The sequence below is a fragment of the Crocodylus siamensis genome, chromosome 1 (assembly GCF_052110815.1).
Source record: "Crocodylus siamensis isolate JL-2025a chromosome 1, ASM5211081v1, whole genome shotgun sequence".
NCBI lineage: Eukaryota > Metazoa > Chordata > Crocodylia > Crocodylidae > Crocodylus > Crocodylus siamensis.
In genome coordinates, this window is record NC_143395.1 from 259268519 (window position 1) to 259283954 (window position 15436).

Sequence of the window (15436 nt, forward strand, 5' to 3'; positions counted from 1 at the left end):
CTTAAAGTTTATAATAGGGCAGTGCTGTGGCGCTTGCATTACAGGAAAGGGAATCATGATAAGATGTAGATGATCCAAGTCAATATAACATTAGGATAGTGGTACATGAATCAGAAAGTTATATAAATCAAATCTTCCAAGGTGGGAGGAGAATTAAGGGTGGATTAATTTACTAAATATGTCAACAGGTAGATTGGTTTTTACAGTGTAAGGCTGAATGATTATTACTGACTTACTACATTATTAAAGTATGTTTAGACTAGACTTGTCCTCTAATGTTTATAATAGTATATACCTGGCCAAGTTCTGCTGGCAGAAATGCACATTTCTGAATTAATAAGAATTGCATGTGCATACCTATGAAAGATATAAAATTAGTTTCATTTAACTTAGTTTTCCTTAAACTTTGAACTTAATAGTGTGCATATGAATTTTCCCATTCAAATGTTTAGCAAATTAGTCTACCTTGGCATCTCCTTATCCTTTGGAAAAATCTGATTTCGGGAGACTGGAATCTTTGGAGGGAAAATTCTCACGCTTCTGGGAGAAAACATGTGAAAACAGTAGGAAATATACCTAGCATATGGATACAATTCTTGGCTTACATGCATGTGCCTTTTTGAGTTCTGCTGTAGTGGTCTACTTCATCCATAGGTAGAGTTTGAGACTTCATTCCAATTTTACTTGTGAGGCATCAGATAGATCTTTTGAAATTCCTACTTTCAGTATTTAACTGCTTTCTGAGAAAAAAAGAATTCTTTTCTGGATGCATGTTGAAACTATCGCTAGTAATCCTCTGTACAGAATTGCTTGGAACTTAAAAAAATAAATATATTTGTTATTACTTCTGAATGGACATTTGGAGGTGAGGGGAAAAATCATTTGATATTTGCAACTTAGCTCAAAAAAGACCTTTTTAAAATAGATTTGCATCTCTCCTGCTTCGTTTCTTGAAGATAAACAAGGACTCTGTTTAGAAACAGTGTATTTAGGAAGTTATACCATGGTTGTCAAATACAAGCTATATATTTTTTCCTACTAGCTTGGTTTAAATGTTGAGGAGTATCCTTTCTGATGTCCATCAATGCACTTCTTTAATGGGGAAACATCTAGGTATATCAATGTAAAATGTAGTAACTCTGCTAGAAGCAGAGGCTTGGTACCTGGCATCCCAGCCTCCTAAGGTACTGCTTAACCATGAGGCTATACATTCATGCTCCCTTTTCCCACTTTCTCTTCTTGTTCCCGTGCAGTTTGGATTTCTCTATGTCCAACGTCTTAGCTTCAGGAGGAGGGTGGAGAATGCCCCATTTGGAGCCTAGCATGTAGACATGTTGTTAGAGCACTCCTCTGGGAGATGTGAGTTTTAAGTTTCTACACCTCTGGGTAGAGGCGGACCTGTAACATTTCCCACTTCCTGGATTAGTGGTCTGACCAATATTATATAAAAGGCAGATGTTCTTAATACTGGTCACATTTTAGAAATTGGGCTGTTACTAATGCATTTTGAGATGGGTCCAATTTAGTTTACGTTTAGCATACTCAAAAAGTGCCTACTGTATTAGGGTCTGCAGGGGTCTGATGTGCACAGTTTCTGGCCCCCAGCAGGGCTTAGCATGGAGCTAGGTACCAAGATTGGGACATTCTGGGTATACCCAAAACAGAATTGCGGGTGCCCAGGGAACTTTCATGCTGAATTGGGAGGTGCTTATTTAATTTTTGATGCTCCCAGGGCTAAATCATTGCTCAGCGGGAGTGGTTTGGACCACAAGTTTAGACTGCAACTTGTACAGTCTGTCTAGCTGAATCCATCATAAGTCTTTTAAGTGACTAAATCCCTGTAGAACATGACTCTTCCTCTCTGGCTCCCACACTTAGTTTCTTCTGTGCACAGTGCTTATAAAATAAAGCAGCACAGCATTTTGCATTTGGTGTCCATTATGTATTAATTGATGTACAAGGTGACTACCAATTGAGAATCAGATCCTTGGTGTGCTGCTTGTAAAAGACTATGTTCCTGGTCCCACTTGTTAGGATGATTTCTATCCTAAATGAAGAAAAAAGGGGGCAGTTGGTAGGTGTGATTTGCTATGTATGTCTTCACAATAATTACTGTAGTTCTTAGAGAAGGGGTTTAGAAAATGCTAAAATTATAGAAACCTGATTCCCCCTAACCCAGCATGTGGATCTCTTTAGGATAATACTGCAAGAGAACTACCAGCACGACCTCTACAGGTAAATGAAGTACCATTTTTGACACTGATTTATAAAGCTAACTTTTTCGTTCCTTCTGTAAGTCATATGCTTTTTCACATAAAAACATTTTTGTGAAATATCTTTATTAATATAGTAAGTTCCTACCTTTTAATTGCCTCTATTTCTTCTAAATTATTTATGTAGCTTCAGTTTCAGTTAAACCAAGATCTAAACATCTTGCATCAAGATGATGGCTCATCAAAAAACAAAAGAGGGGTTCTTCCAAAGCATGCTACAAATGTGATGAGATCATGGCTTTTTCAGCACATTGGGGTAAGGACTAAGCATGATCAACAGTTAAAAGTTTTGACAAAGTCTCTTGATGTCTATTTTGATTTGCATCATCAAGAGGGCAAACATATTTTATCATGCGTTATATGATCCTAATTCCACTTCAGTGGAAATCAGTTGGAGATGTTCCATAGAATCTGTTGTGTATTGGATCAGAACCTAATCCTGGAGAGATTTAATATTTGAACTTGATGGTCTTACTAGAAGTTTGAAGGGGCGTTGTTGGAGTTCCCCTTTATTTTAGTGAGCTAAAGATCTACTGTCATGTTTCCCTAGTCCATGGCCCAATGAGGAACAGTTATGCATAAATTCTATGTAGAGGGAAATTGTATATTGTATGCTTTTATTTACTTCCATTCTATCAAACCTTCTAACAGTCTATACATGCCACCTGCTCATGGTCACACAAGGATATCATATATAACTTGAAAGGAAAAATAAGTGGTGGTGGTTGCTGCGGTTGTTATTCCATTAGAAATTCATGGAATATTTTCTGATTTATTTAATTTTTGAACAGATAAATAATACAAGAAAATCACACGTGCATTTCTTATGTTATACACTTCCCTTACACTGTTTAATTCATAGTAGTTTTATTTAACCACAAACAGCTTGTCAGCACTCTCATATGATGCTGCCTCTAGACAGTGTAACTAATCAGATCTTATCACATGCTGTATTGTCCAAGGATCACGATGTCTAACAAGGACTCTGGCAGCCTTGAGAAGTATTTTTTTCCTGAATTTGACATGGCCAATTAAATGGTAGCATATGCACTTTATAAGGGTATAATCAGTTGTGTTTTGTAAAGCTTTATTAAATTATGTTATCAGGAAAAGTGTGTGGCTTAATGAATCGCATGGTTTTTAGAGTCTAGTAGTTTTTTAATTGAAAATGATGGAGCAAAAATAACTTATTTTTACTTCTAATAAAAGAAAGAAGCAAAGAAGAAAGATTTACATTTCTTTTCCTGTTCATAGCATCCATATCCAACAGAAGATGAAAAAAAACAGATTGCAGCACAGACAAATCTGACACTACTCCAGGTTAACAATTGGTAAGACCCAGACCTTTGACATAATATTTATTATTGAGGGTTGACTCTGAAAAAGAATCTGAGTTGAATTCTGAGTTGAGTCTGAGTTTAAGTAAGTTCTTAACTAAACTTACTTTGGGTAGTTTTAATTGTAATAGCACTTTGCATCTTGACAGCAGTGGTGGCCATTCTTTTTGTCAGATGTGCCACAAATTTAGTCAGCATGTCACAAGTTCAGCCCTGTCCTCTCCCTATTCTGCCACTGATCCCTGTCCCCTACCTGATCTGTCACTCTGCCCACTGGCCAACCTGCCAGTCTGCTTCCCACCTGCTCCCCAGTCTGCCACATGCCAAACACACTGACTTTCTCTGCTACTTCTGGTACATGTGCCACTCTTTGGTCCAGGGTGGCCAGCCAGTTTCACTTCCTGTCACTCCTGAGAGGTATGGAAATAAGTTTTATGACTGTTTTGTAAGTCAAGGATCTTTACTCTTAACACCTGTGCTCAGGAATGAGACACTTATTCCTTATTGCTGTCATGCCAGTTACAGTGAGATTAATCACTGATGACTGATCAGACTTGGTAGAAAAATGGGAAGGATTCTTGGACCGAAAGTGGAAGGCTGAAGAAAACAGGAGGGGAACAGAGAGAGCTATGGACTTGGGAAAGGGCTGGAGAATCTATTCGGTAGGGACTCTTAACAAGTGAGTGGGTTGATTGGCTCAAGAGCCGAACATTGGAGGCATTGTGAGCCCATCAATTCCATGAGGTTTTGGAAGATCACTTTAGACCCACTGAGTAGGAAAGTAAAGCAGAAGACCCAAGTAGGAACCATGGCTGGAGAAACCCTAATTACTTGTTTAGGGCATGCTGTGAACTTAACTATATTCCAGTGGGCAGATCTTGGAATATGCACCTTTCCTAGTGGCCAGAAGAAGCAGTGTATTAGCCCAGTGGTCTCCAAAGTGGGGTGTGCGCACTCCAGAGGGTGCGCAAGACGATCCATTGGGGTGCGGGAAGAAAATATTAGAACATCTATTTATAGTTATGTTTATATAAATATACATACATTGGGGGTGCATGTTCAAAACTTTTTTACTGATAGGGGTGTATGATCAAAAAAGTTTGGAGACCACTGTATTAGCCAATACTAAAGGGGAGGGAGGAAAGTTCAGCTGCCAGCAAGAGAAAAGCAGAAGGGTGCTTCCTAAGTTTACTTAGCAGAATCAAAGGGTTTGGTGTTCTAGTTTAGCAGTTAAAGAAGTTCTGGTACACCCCTATATAAAATGATGGACCAGGGTATTAAGGAACAATGACATTTTGGATCTTATATTTTTCTATTTTTTTTTTCTTTTTTACCATTGCACTCTTAATTAAGAGGGCTTAAAGCTGCGTGTGACATTTCATTGCCCACTTGGAATCTTTTGGCAAAATGTGATTTTATTTATTTATTACTTCTGTTTTTTTAGGTTTATCAATGCTAGAAGGCGAATTCTTCAGCCAATGCTGGATTCCAGTTGTTCAGAAACTCCAAAAACAAAGAAAAAAACAGCTCAAAACAGACCAGTTCAGAGGTTCTGGCCTGATTCCATTGCCTCAGGAGTTGCTCAGCAGCAGTCTAATGAACTTACAATGTCAGATGGTAAGGAAAATTGGCCCAAACTTAAATAGAAAAGCTTATTCTGGATAAAATGCCTTAATTACATAGAACTGAAGTGGCTTTGTTATATTTTAGATTTCCTGAAGTAGCTGAATTGCTATGCCTTACAGTATGGAAAAAATGAACAGAAGTATCTCTAAATGCTTGAGGGGGTTATTTCTGGTGGTTTTCTTTTTGTTTGGGGGGATGAAATGTATAGAAATAATGCTAAAAATCTTGTTCAGGATTTTCAAAGTAAATAACTGAAAAGTTAGGAAATGCTAGAATCAAAATTGTCTATGCAACTTTAATTTTTCCAGCGTGCATTACAATAGTGTTTTGTTACTTTGATCGCACACTGTATTTCCCAGAGTGGCAGAACTAGAACTGTAACTCAAGGCTTCCTGATTCCCTGACCATCTACTCATTCCTGCAGTATTTCCTGAGGTGCTAAGCATCCGTGGTTCTGCAAATCAAGCTGCAAGTGATTTAGGGTGGGTACTGAAAAAATACTAGAACCTGTGAATTTTTCGGTTAAATGGTCAGTACAGAAACTCTGTGGCCAAGAAGGAAATAGACCCATTTTTCCTTACAGCGCTTTAACCATAAGGCAGTCCTTTCTCTTTCTACAGTCAGTTGTTTCACTTACTGCATAATTGCTGATTCTTCAAGGGCTTGACCTAACACCCGTTGACGTCAATAGCACTTTTTCTGCTGACTTTAGTGGGAGGTAGGAAAGACAGGGATTAATCAAGAGAACAAATTAATCCATTTAGATAATCCTGAATTATTTCCTTAGTATCTTCCTTCCTGCGACAATTAATAAGGTTGGGATTCTGTGGAAAAAGTATTACATGATAACGTAATTGAAGAAGCACAATGGGGATGAATTAAGGTTCTAGGGCAACCTTTATTCTGGCATTTCCTGACTTTTGAGTACTTAATTTTACAACTGTAATTTCCTGTGCCTTCTATTTTAAAGGAAAAATGAATTCTGTTATGCACAACCATTAACCCTAAATTATTATTTTAGCCTTGTTCTTATTATGCTAATAGTTTGTTTGTTTGTTTTGTCTGTAGGAGCAGTTGTAACAATTACAACTCCCGTCAACATGAATGTAGACAGTCTTCAGTCCCTGTCATCTGATGGTGCTACTTTGGCTGTTCAGCAAGTTATGATGGCAGGGCAAAGCGAGGATGAATCTGTGGACAGCGGTGAAGATGATGGAACAGACCTCTCAGCAACAAACATCAGTGGGCTGGTCTTGGATAACAGCGATTCTCTGCAGTAGGAAGCAAGAGAATGTGACAGAATATTTAGGAAAAAGAATGGACTGACTGACTGTTTTTCTAGTTTGCACAGCAAACATTTTACACAAGTTTTATTTCTAATATGTTTTATATGTAGATATAGAAGGGTGCACTTTTTTGTATTTCATAGTAAGCTGAAAGAGTGTTTTTGCAGGTGCAGCGACTTCTTTCAAATGTGTTTTTGTTTTTTTTCCCATTTTCTTTTGGCTTTTTATTTCAAAAAATGAAATCTAGTAAAGTAATGAACTACATAAACACCCCTTTCTTCTCTTAGATTAATTGAAAGTGCTGCAATTTTTAAAGAATTATGCAGTTTCGATTAGTGTTGTTGGTTAATACAGCTCTTGGTGGGCTAATGATATAAATTTTAAAGCATGTGACACTAGTGCGTGGAACTTGGTCATTGAGTTAGACACATATATTTGAAAGATGCTTCTGCACCTTAAAAACTGCCAGTCTGAGGTGGGCAACAACACACGCACACACGAACGCAAAGAAAATGGAGATGTGTGATTCAATAGCGAATGTATGGCGATTTAAATAAGTTTAGTTTCTCTCATAGTCAGTGAGCCTGTTTATCATTTGCTATAAAAACTCCTATTTTTACCTTATCGGGATTATTGGATAAAAAAAAAATATTTTTATAAATTCATTAAGAATTGGGATGATGACTGTATTGAGCATGAGAGAAATTTCCAGAGGGGTAAAATAAAAGTTCAGTATTCCTATTTGGAAGGTTCTGAAAACTGACCAAATTTAATAAACATACATAATGCTAGTGTTCTATGGTTCTCTGCTATCCCACAGTGGTATAGTATATTTGATAATAGCATAAAAGGGGCCCACTGTTTGATGGGATTTTGATATAGTCAAACTCTGATTTATATTATGTGTAAACTAATGCTCAAATTACATTTAACTGTATCTAAACTTGTATCTGAGGATATTTGCTAAATAGATATTCAGGTAAGTACAAATACCCACAATATGTCAAGTAGTCTTTAGAGAAGTTTAACAGTTTACAGTTTTTCACTCTGATTTTGAAACATGAAATGTTGACTTATGCAGTGACTGATTGTTTTCCACCTCTGGTGTGTCATTGCATTTGAAAAGCATTTTACCCTGTATACAAAAGAAAAAATATATAATTCATAGGTTATATAAAGGTCTCTTCAAATTTGAAGGTTACAACAAGAATATAAAACAGGCTTCTTAAATTATAAAAAACCTTCCCTGTCATTGTCAAATTTATTAGAACCAGTGATGAAAACAGATGTATTTGTGATAATGGTTAATTTCAGTTTATTCACAGACTTGGAGTTTGTGTATGGTTATTCATACATACCTATTGACACTGGATGTTGGAAGTTTATATTGCCCATTTTTACATACAAATAACAACAGATCATGGGCATGATAGAAATGCTCTTCTATAAGTGCATTTATTGTACCTAGGTTTTGTAGCAAAGCCAGAAAGCTGTTTTCTGAATTAGAAGGCGGCTAGTTTTATCTCCAACAGGACTGTAAGGAAAAGTGCTAGCTTTGAATCATAGGGTCTGACTGAGCAAAGGACTTAAGTGCATAACTTTAATCGCCTGCCTAAAGCCATTCCTGTTTCACCTAACATTCAGTCAGGTATGTGCTTCAGCTTAACTTTAAGCACATGCTTAAATGCATTGTTGAATCAGGGCGTTAAGTGCTGTCTTACTGGTCAGTCTGTAGGCAGTGAGCACAGAGACCTGAAAAGGAGATGCCAAAAATCGTTGTGAGTACATAGACGAAAACATATTTTTCCAATTTTTTGAATTGGCATCAGACTTTACTCAGCATTGGCATAAGCAAATGACTTTCCTGTAGCAGTACTCACTTCCACCTATGATGAATCTGGCCTGTTGCCCCAGCTGCAGTGACAAGGGACTCTGAAATTTAAAGAAAATGCTAAAAATGTATCATGAAAAACTAAATTATGAAAACTGTGATATAGCATAACTGATCTAAGAGATGCACAAATTTAAAAGGCAGAATCAACTTTAAGTCAGACTTCTCTAAAAAGGTTCTGCCTATGATTGTTACAAAGGGCACCTGAGATGACTAAAACTGAGACAATGAAAGAAAATAGTTCTTCTTTCTTTACTCCATCTGCTTTGTGCTTCTGTCAGCACTTTGTATTTTCATTGTTTCCATTGCATAGTCATTTTTTCCATTTGATTTGTGTGGGTTTCCCACACAAAATAGGTAAATGGGTCAACATTTTAGGGCTTGATTCAGCAACCGTTGCTCACATTTAATAGCACGTTAACCCTCCAGTGCTGCAAGCACTTATGCAGATGAGCAAATGTGAATAAGACTGACAGAATCAAGCCCTTGAAAGAGAGAGAGGGAGAAGGGGAGGGAGAGAGAGAGAGAGAGGATAGAATTGTTTATTACAAAACATTGGCAAGGGGTTCATAGAGAAGGGGACTCACTAGTTGAAAGTAACTAGATTTCAAGTGGATGATGTCCTCTTTGATTTCATGAGAGGAAGGTTTTAACAAAGACTTACACAATTAAATTATTTTTCATGGATTTTTTTCTTCATTCCAATATAGTGTTTATTCTTGTGGAATAATGACAGATAACGTTCATTGGAATGTGAACTTGATTAGAAAGTTATCATAGAAAAAGAAAATGGATTAATCAGTTTTTATTACAAAATACAAACTAATTGTCAAAAGTAGACATCAGAATGAAACAAATTACATTCATAGTTGTTTTAGTTATAATAATCAAAGGTACTGCTTAAGAGAGAATTTAAACCTTTTCCCATTGAAATCATTTTGAAGTTTGCAATTAATTTGAATAGACTGAGGACTGAGTCCATGAAAGGACTTTTGTCCTTTACTTGAGTAAAAGAAAGTGGTGAGATTTTTTTTTTTCCCCGTTTTTAAACAGGAAAAGAATTCACGAAAGCACAGCTGTTTAGGAAGGGTACTTGAGCAATGCAGAGGCTTAGCGCACAAATATCTATTTAACTTCTTCCCAAATGAGAGTCATAGTCATGCAGTAATAAAAAGACAATCTAATTTTAAAAGTCATGTGCTTAAAAGCAGCCAGCATGCAATTGTGAATAGTTTGAAAATATTTGAAAACTGTAAAAATCCTATTTGTTACCTCAAAGTAAATTAACTCAGTTAAAACTTTTTCAAGGAACCCACGTTCTAAAAAAAATAGACCTTTTTCAAAGTCATTTTTTCTGAACTATCATGGTATAAAACTTTCTGAATGAATAAGCAATAGCCCTCATTCTGCAGATGGATTATCACATCTGGCTACTGGGTCAAAGTGCAGCCTTTAATGTAGGACTATGTGAGCATACAAGTTTGCAGGCATTTCTGTGGGTGTGGACCCCTGCCCTAAAGGTTTTTATGTAAAAGAAAACTACCACTTACTACTCCCTAACCTAACAGAAAAGTGAAAGTTAATGAAGGTGTCTGACTTCATTAACTTTATCAGTGAAAGGGATAAACCAAATCTTTCCAAGGACTTCATGAACCTGCATTGTTTAAAAAGAAGTTTTGAAAATTGTGCAAAATTTAAAACAGATGCACTTTGTTGGAATGAGGTTAATTAAAGGTATTAATTATTTGATTTCTGAAGCCACTCCTCTTTGGAAGCGATGAATAATCATTCTGTCTATGCAAGATGAAAGTCATTTGTAGGTGCTCAGTCATTTGATTTGTGACTTGGTCATTTTTAGGTGCTCTGTTTCTGTTGAATGTTGAACCTCTTTTATTTTGATGAATCTTACGTACACATTTAACTTAAATTCAGTTGAATTTTAAGGCTAACTACACAAAAATAATTAAGAAAACATTGGAAACAAAAGTAACCTTCATCCCCCTTGTGAAAATCTCACATGTTAACATGGTTCTCAATAGTGCAGTTTTTAAATTTCTAAACCATTCTCCCTTCTGCCATGGTAAATGTAATATATCCAAGCTGGAAATTCCTCCTTCAAAAAAACAAAGCTAGCCAAGAAAAAATAATGAGTCTGCAAGTTTAGCTGCTGTGTTCAAAAGAAAGCAAAACCTAAACCTGTATTATTTATAAATTAAGTATATAGCTTGAAAGATCCTCCTGGATTCACTTTGCTCTTTGTTGAATTTTGTTTTTTTCAGTATAGATGGAATAAAAAAGGCTGGCTTTGCTGAACCCAAATCAGGTTTTCTGGGCTTGCTAAAGCCATTTTTCTTCTTCTTATTTTAATCATAAAAATAGTTTACTTTATCACCAAGCATGAAATATAGTGAAAGATGGCAGAAGTATGCAGCTAAATGGTTACCCTGTGTGTCACCTGGAAGTATAAACATATGTTCCCTTCTGTGATTTAATTCTTTAGGACTTGCTGACTGATTCTACCATGCTTTGAGGGAAAGCACTCCATTGTTCTTACAGAAGCAAACTTGCTGATCTTGTAACACTATCAAGATATCTATTCAGTGTTGTTGCAGTCCTATGGTTTCAGATAGTAACAGAAGCGATCTATCAATTATCCTTTGTTCTATCAACATTTGGTCTATAATACTGACAATCTTTAAAATGTGAACCTTGTAACCTTGGTTTGTCCTGGATGGCTGTCTTGTGAGGGATTTTGTGAAGCAACTGATCTATCAAAGGAAAAAGATTCATAATCAAAATGTGCTTCATAGATGGTGACATTTTTTCTGACCTGAAAAAGCACGTTGTCTTATCTTTAAAAGCAAAGCATTGCTTTAGTGTTAGCAGTATTGTTTAGTTTAAACTCATACATATTTTCAGGTGTCTTAAACGTAGCTGAGAAATTTCATTTCAAACTAGTTACCTAAGATTTCTAGCCAAAAAACAATTTTGGCTGTTTGTTTGTTTGTTTGTTTACACATATGCAAAAAAAATGTTTACTAGTTATTAATGGTTTGGAGGTTTTTATGTTTTTGGAATGCAGAAGCAGCTTTGAAAGCAAGACTTAAGCAGGTAAATAATCCATGTGTGTGATTTGTTTTTGTTGTTTTTAAAATTGTTAATTAAAATGGCATGGACTTCGAAGTTTCAGAAATGGCTTCCAAGCATATATGGTAACAACTTTTTCAAAACCATTCAAATGGATTTTTTCCTGTTCAATGCAGTACAAGTTTCATGTGCCAATTGTTTTCTTTTTATCAGGTAGACTGTAAAGGATTTCCAGATCTACCATGTGGTATTAGATTAGAGAATTTCCCTTTAAAAGGTGAATAAGTTTCTTACATGATGCCCATAACTTTTCTTCTAGAGTCATTACTCTGTTGGATATGTAATTACAAGTTGAGAATTACTTTTTTTCAAGGAAATGAGGGCTTTTGTGATTTTCTTCATACCTCCATTATGCATCTCTGAGACAAAAGTTTTGGATCTCAGTACAGAGGATAGCTACATCCTATAAATAGGTTTCTTAAAGGGTTAATCTATGCTTAATTGATATCCTAGATATGAGCAATATGCATTATAGATACATCAATAGTTTTCATTTATTTATTATGTTGAAGTGTGATATTAAAAACACATATTCAAAGCTCTGAGTTCTCTGCCAATAATTAAATTTAGAATTATTACCTGCTAACAAAACTGCAAATAAATAAATGAAGCCCCCCAATAGCAATTTATTTAACAATTTCACTCAGGCGGCAGACGACATCAATTTAAAAGAAAACGTCCAGAAAAGGCCCATCTGAAATTATACCCAAGAGTGTGCACATACCTCCTCATTCTTCCTCCTTGTTGTCCTACCCTTTCCTCTTCCCGCTCAAAAAACCGAAACGAAACAACAAAAAACAACTATCAAACAAATGGCTTCATTATAAGTAATCATAGGTGGCTGTGAGCCACAGTTATAAAGAAGCTATTGCTCTATTTGGCTCTAAGTGTCAACCACATATAAAACTACCTAGTAAACCTTTTTAACTCTTATAAACTATACACATACTCTTTCTTATAAAGCATGAGTAATATTTTAAACTAACATTAGAAAAGGAAATTTAGATGCACAAAACATTTCTAAGATAAGATTCAAGTAGACACAAAACTCTAAAATAAGTGTTCTACCAACTGTTTAGTCTGTCACCCATTCACTAGTGCCTAGGGTATTGTATGACACTCAAGTACCTTGTGCTGCATTACTTGCATGCTCAGAATTCCTAGTAAAGTCCATAAAAGTTTTGAATATGCCAAGAATGCAGTAAAATCAACTCTTGAGAGACCCCTGCAAAATCTAGAACCAATAGGATAGTATTGGGCCAGATTTAGCTAGTTCTACTGATGCAAAAAAGGCACAATCCAAAACCCATTGAAGCCAGTGGAAGTACTTCCATTGTCTTCAATGACTTTGGATCTGGCCTAATTGTTCCCTTGACCTCTGTGAGGTCACTTAAAGCACAGGAGATAAGACCTAGGAAGTGATTTCCAATCTTATTTTCTCAGTACACTGCTTTTTCTGTCAGACCCTTCATATTGTGTGATATATTAAAATCAAAAAGAAATGTTACTAGAATGGAGTTGAAAGAAGATATTTGTTGTAATCCACCCATCTTTCTGTTTTGAGGGGGTTTTTTTAAGTTATGTGTAAAGTGTACAGATGATACAGATGGACTCTGAAGAAATTGGTGATTTGTTTTATGTACTACTAAACCTGCAAGAGAAAATGAGGAATGCAAGCTGACAAGATGCTGCTTTTTCTTTTAATGTTTATCAGTTATATATACTTCTGATGAGGAATACAGTTCTATTACAGATTTCACCTGCTCTTGCAGTTCTTTGCCTCTGTTAATTCCATTGTAGGTTGACATGGGTAAAGACAGCAGAATTGAGCCCTCGGTATGCATGTGATCACATAGCTTGCAAAATCAGTAACTACACATGTACAAGACGGGGCTGTGCAAGACACCTAAGGATATCTTCCTGCCTGGGTGAGACCCACATTGAGCCTGTGTGGAAACATTAGATACTGCTTTTCTTTGAAGTTTTTTTTTTTTAGTAGGTCAGAAATTATACATGTCAACTATACATGATTTTTTTGATACGTGGTGGAATTGAAAAAAATGTTTTGCGCTTTTGATTTTTGTTAACTTTTTAGTTTGGTACTATGGTCAAGCTATAGCCGAGACCTAAAAAAACATCAACACTTCAGATCAAATAGCATTCTTTAGATAACTCTGAAAAATCCTCAAGTTGTACAGAAGTCAGATATTTGTTAGATTATAAATGCAATAACTGCTTTTTCTCTGTCAAATAGTGCTGGAAAGGGTACTCGTGACTCATTTTTTTAAGGTAGTATACTTTACACTGCAGCAAAATTACCATAAGGATTTGAACTGCTTGTATATGCGGCTTCCCTCCACACACCTCTCCTTTTGGAAGGACATAATGATGCTCCTTGATTACACAACTGGGGATTTCTTATGCATTTTTGAGACTGTTATCAATTCTGAAGACTTTTTTTATTATGCCTCTGCATACCACTGTAGGATTTGAAACATGCGACATTTGAAAACATCAAGCCCAAATTGTTTATAATCAACAACTTTGAATATAAATTGTGGCTTATTTTAATTCAGTATCAGAAAGATTAGTGGAAAATGAAGCATTTGTTAGCTGAAGATGCACAATTTTAAAATTAGTTCACTTGAAAACTAAAATAACGTGTATATAGTTTCCCAAAGTGAATGTACGACATTTTTGTAATGTATATGCTGTTTTCTAATGTTTTAGGTTGTGTTTGTGCTAGTATCAGGTATTAGGCACAAAATATGCATATTTTAATACTTATTTTGCATAACAAATTATGCACTGCTTAGGGAAAGATTATGCAAAAAGTAAATTTATTAAATCGTACAAAGCCTAATCTGGTGAATTTTATTAAATTTATATGCATAGTGAATGACTAGATGAATACATTGCAATTTTGAACTTTCAGAAATGGGAAAATATGTAATTTACCAGCAGATTTCAGTATTGAGTGGTAGCCCTGAAATTTGTGACCAGTAAATCTGTCGTCTTCTCTGGCTGCTCCTGATTTGATATCTAACCTCTAAATTTAACTATAATTAGAGGGCTACAAATAGATTCTAAATTGCAGTTCTGAATGTTGACTTATTTTTCTAAATTTTTTAAATAAAAAGGAACCATGTGCCATTTGTACTATATATAGATAATATGTAGCAGATAATTCGGATTTTTCTATTTTTGGGCACAAACATTATTTAACTTAGTCTTTATTTTAAGGACTAATGTCCTGTCATGTTATTCCTTTCATTTCAATTAACTTGAAACATTTTATACCAGTTAATATTAAACCAAATGGATATCAAAATAACAAGATCCCATTTTAAAAATCTACTTCAAATTGGTGTTTGATATAGGTTGGTATTATGCTCACCCTATTTCTCTTTTTATGTGGACACATATCTACAGATTTTTTATCATTGTATAATGTACACTTGTAGACAATACATCTCTACCATGTCAACTGGTTTTAGCCATTGGATTGGAGCAGTTACTGTTAAATTAAGCTCTTTTTTTAACCTATACATTATTCCATAATAAACATTTTTGAGAGAGAAAATGTAAAACTTCCAGGCTTTCAAGAAACTTTAAGGTGCAAAAAGATTTTTGGAAATGTACTGAGTACCCACTAAAACATTTGCACTGCTTAGTTCAATTGCTGTAGAAAATACTGGCCTGAAGTAAGCATAGACACAACTGCAAGAAATACTGTGTAGACAAGTACGTAGTTAAACTAGACAATGTTAAGAAGTAAAGGACAATACTATTGCAACTAGAAATACTAGTTGTGCTGAGGATGTTAGTTTGTTCATTTCATTAATGAGAAAAAGCATTCTGACATGAAGCTTTATT

General features: G+C 35.4%; 1 protein-coding gene across 11 annotated transcripts in view; it reads left to right on the forward strand.

The window, feature by feature from the left end:
* The window catches only part of PKNOX1 (PBX/knotted 1 homeobox 1), a 63090-nt gene extending 49987 nt beyond the window's left edge, over window positions 1–13103 (forward strand). For 8 of the 11 annotated variants that reach the window (XM_090061411.1, XM_090061401.1, XM_090061421.1 and 5 more), the window contains 5 exons: window positions 2197–2235; window positions 2401–2529; window positions 3528–3604; window positions 5055–5227; window positions 6305–13103. In XM_090061411.1, coding sequence (XP_089917537.1) covers window positions 2197–2235; window positions 2401–2529; window positions 3528–3604; window positions 5055–5227; window positions 6305–6516 — 630 coding nt within the window. In that variant the 3' untranslated portion in view covers window positions 6517–13103. Of the gene's footprint in view, window positions 1–2196; window positions 2236–2400; window positions 2530–3527; window positions 3605–5054; window positions 5228–5595; window positions 5719–6304 lie in introns of those variants that run through there. The other 3 variants (XM_090061467.1, XM_090061476.1, XM_090061441.1) reach the window with 3 other exon arrangements.
* The last annotated feature ends 2333 nt before the right edge of the window (window positions 13104–15436 follow it).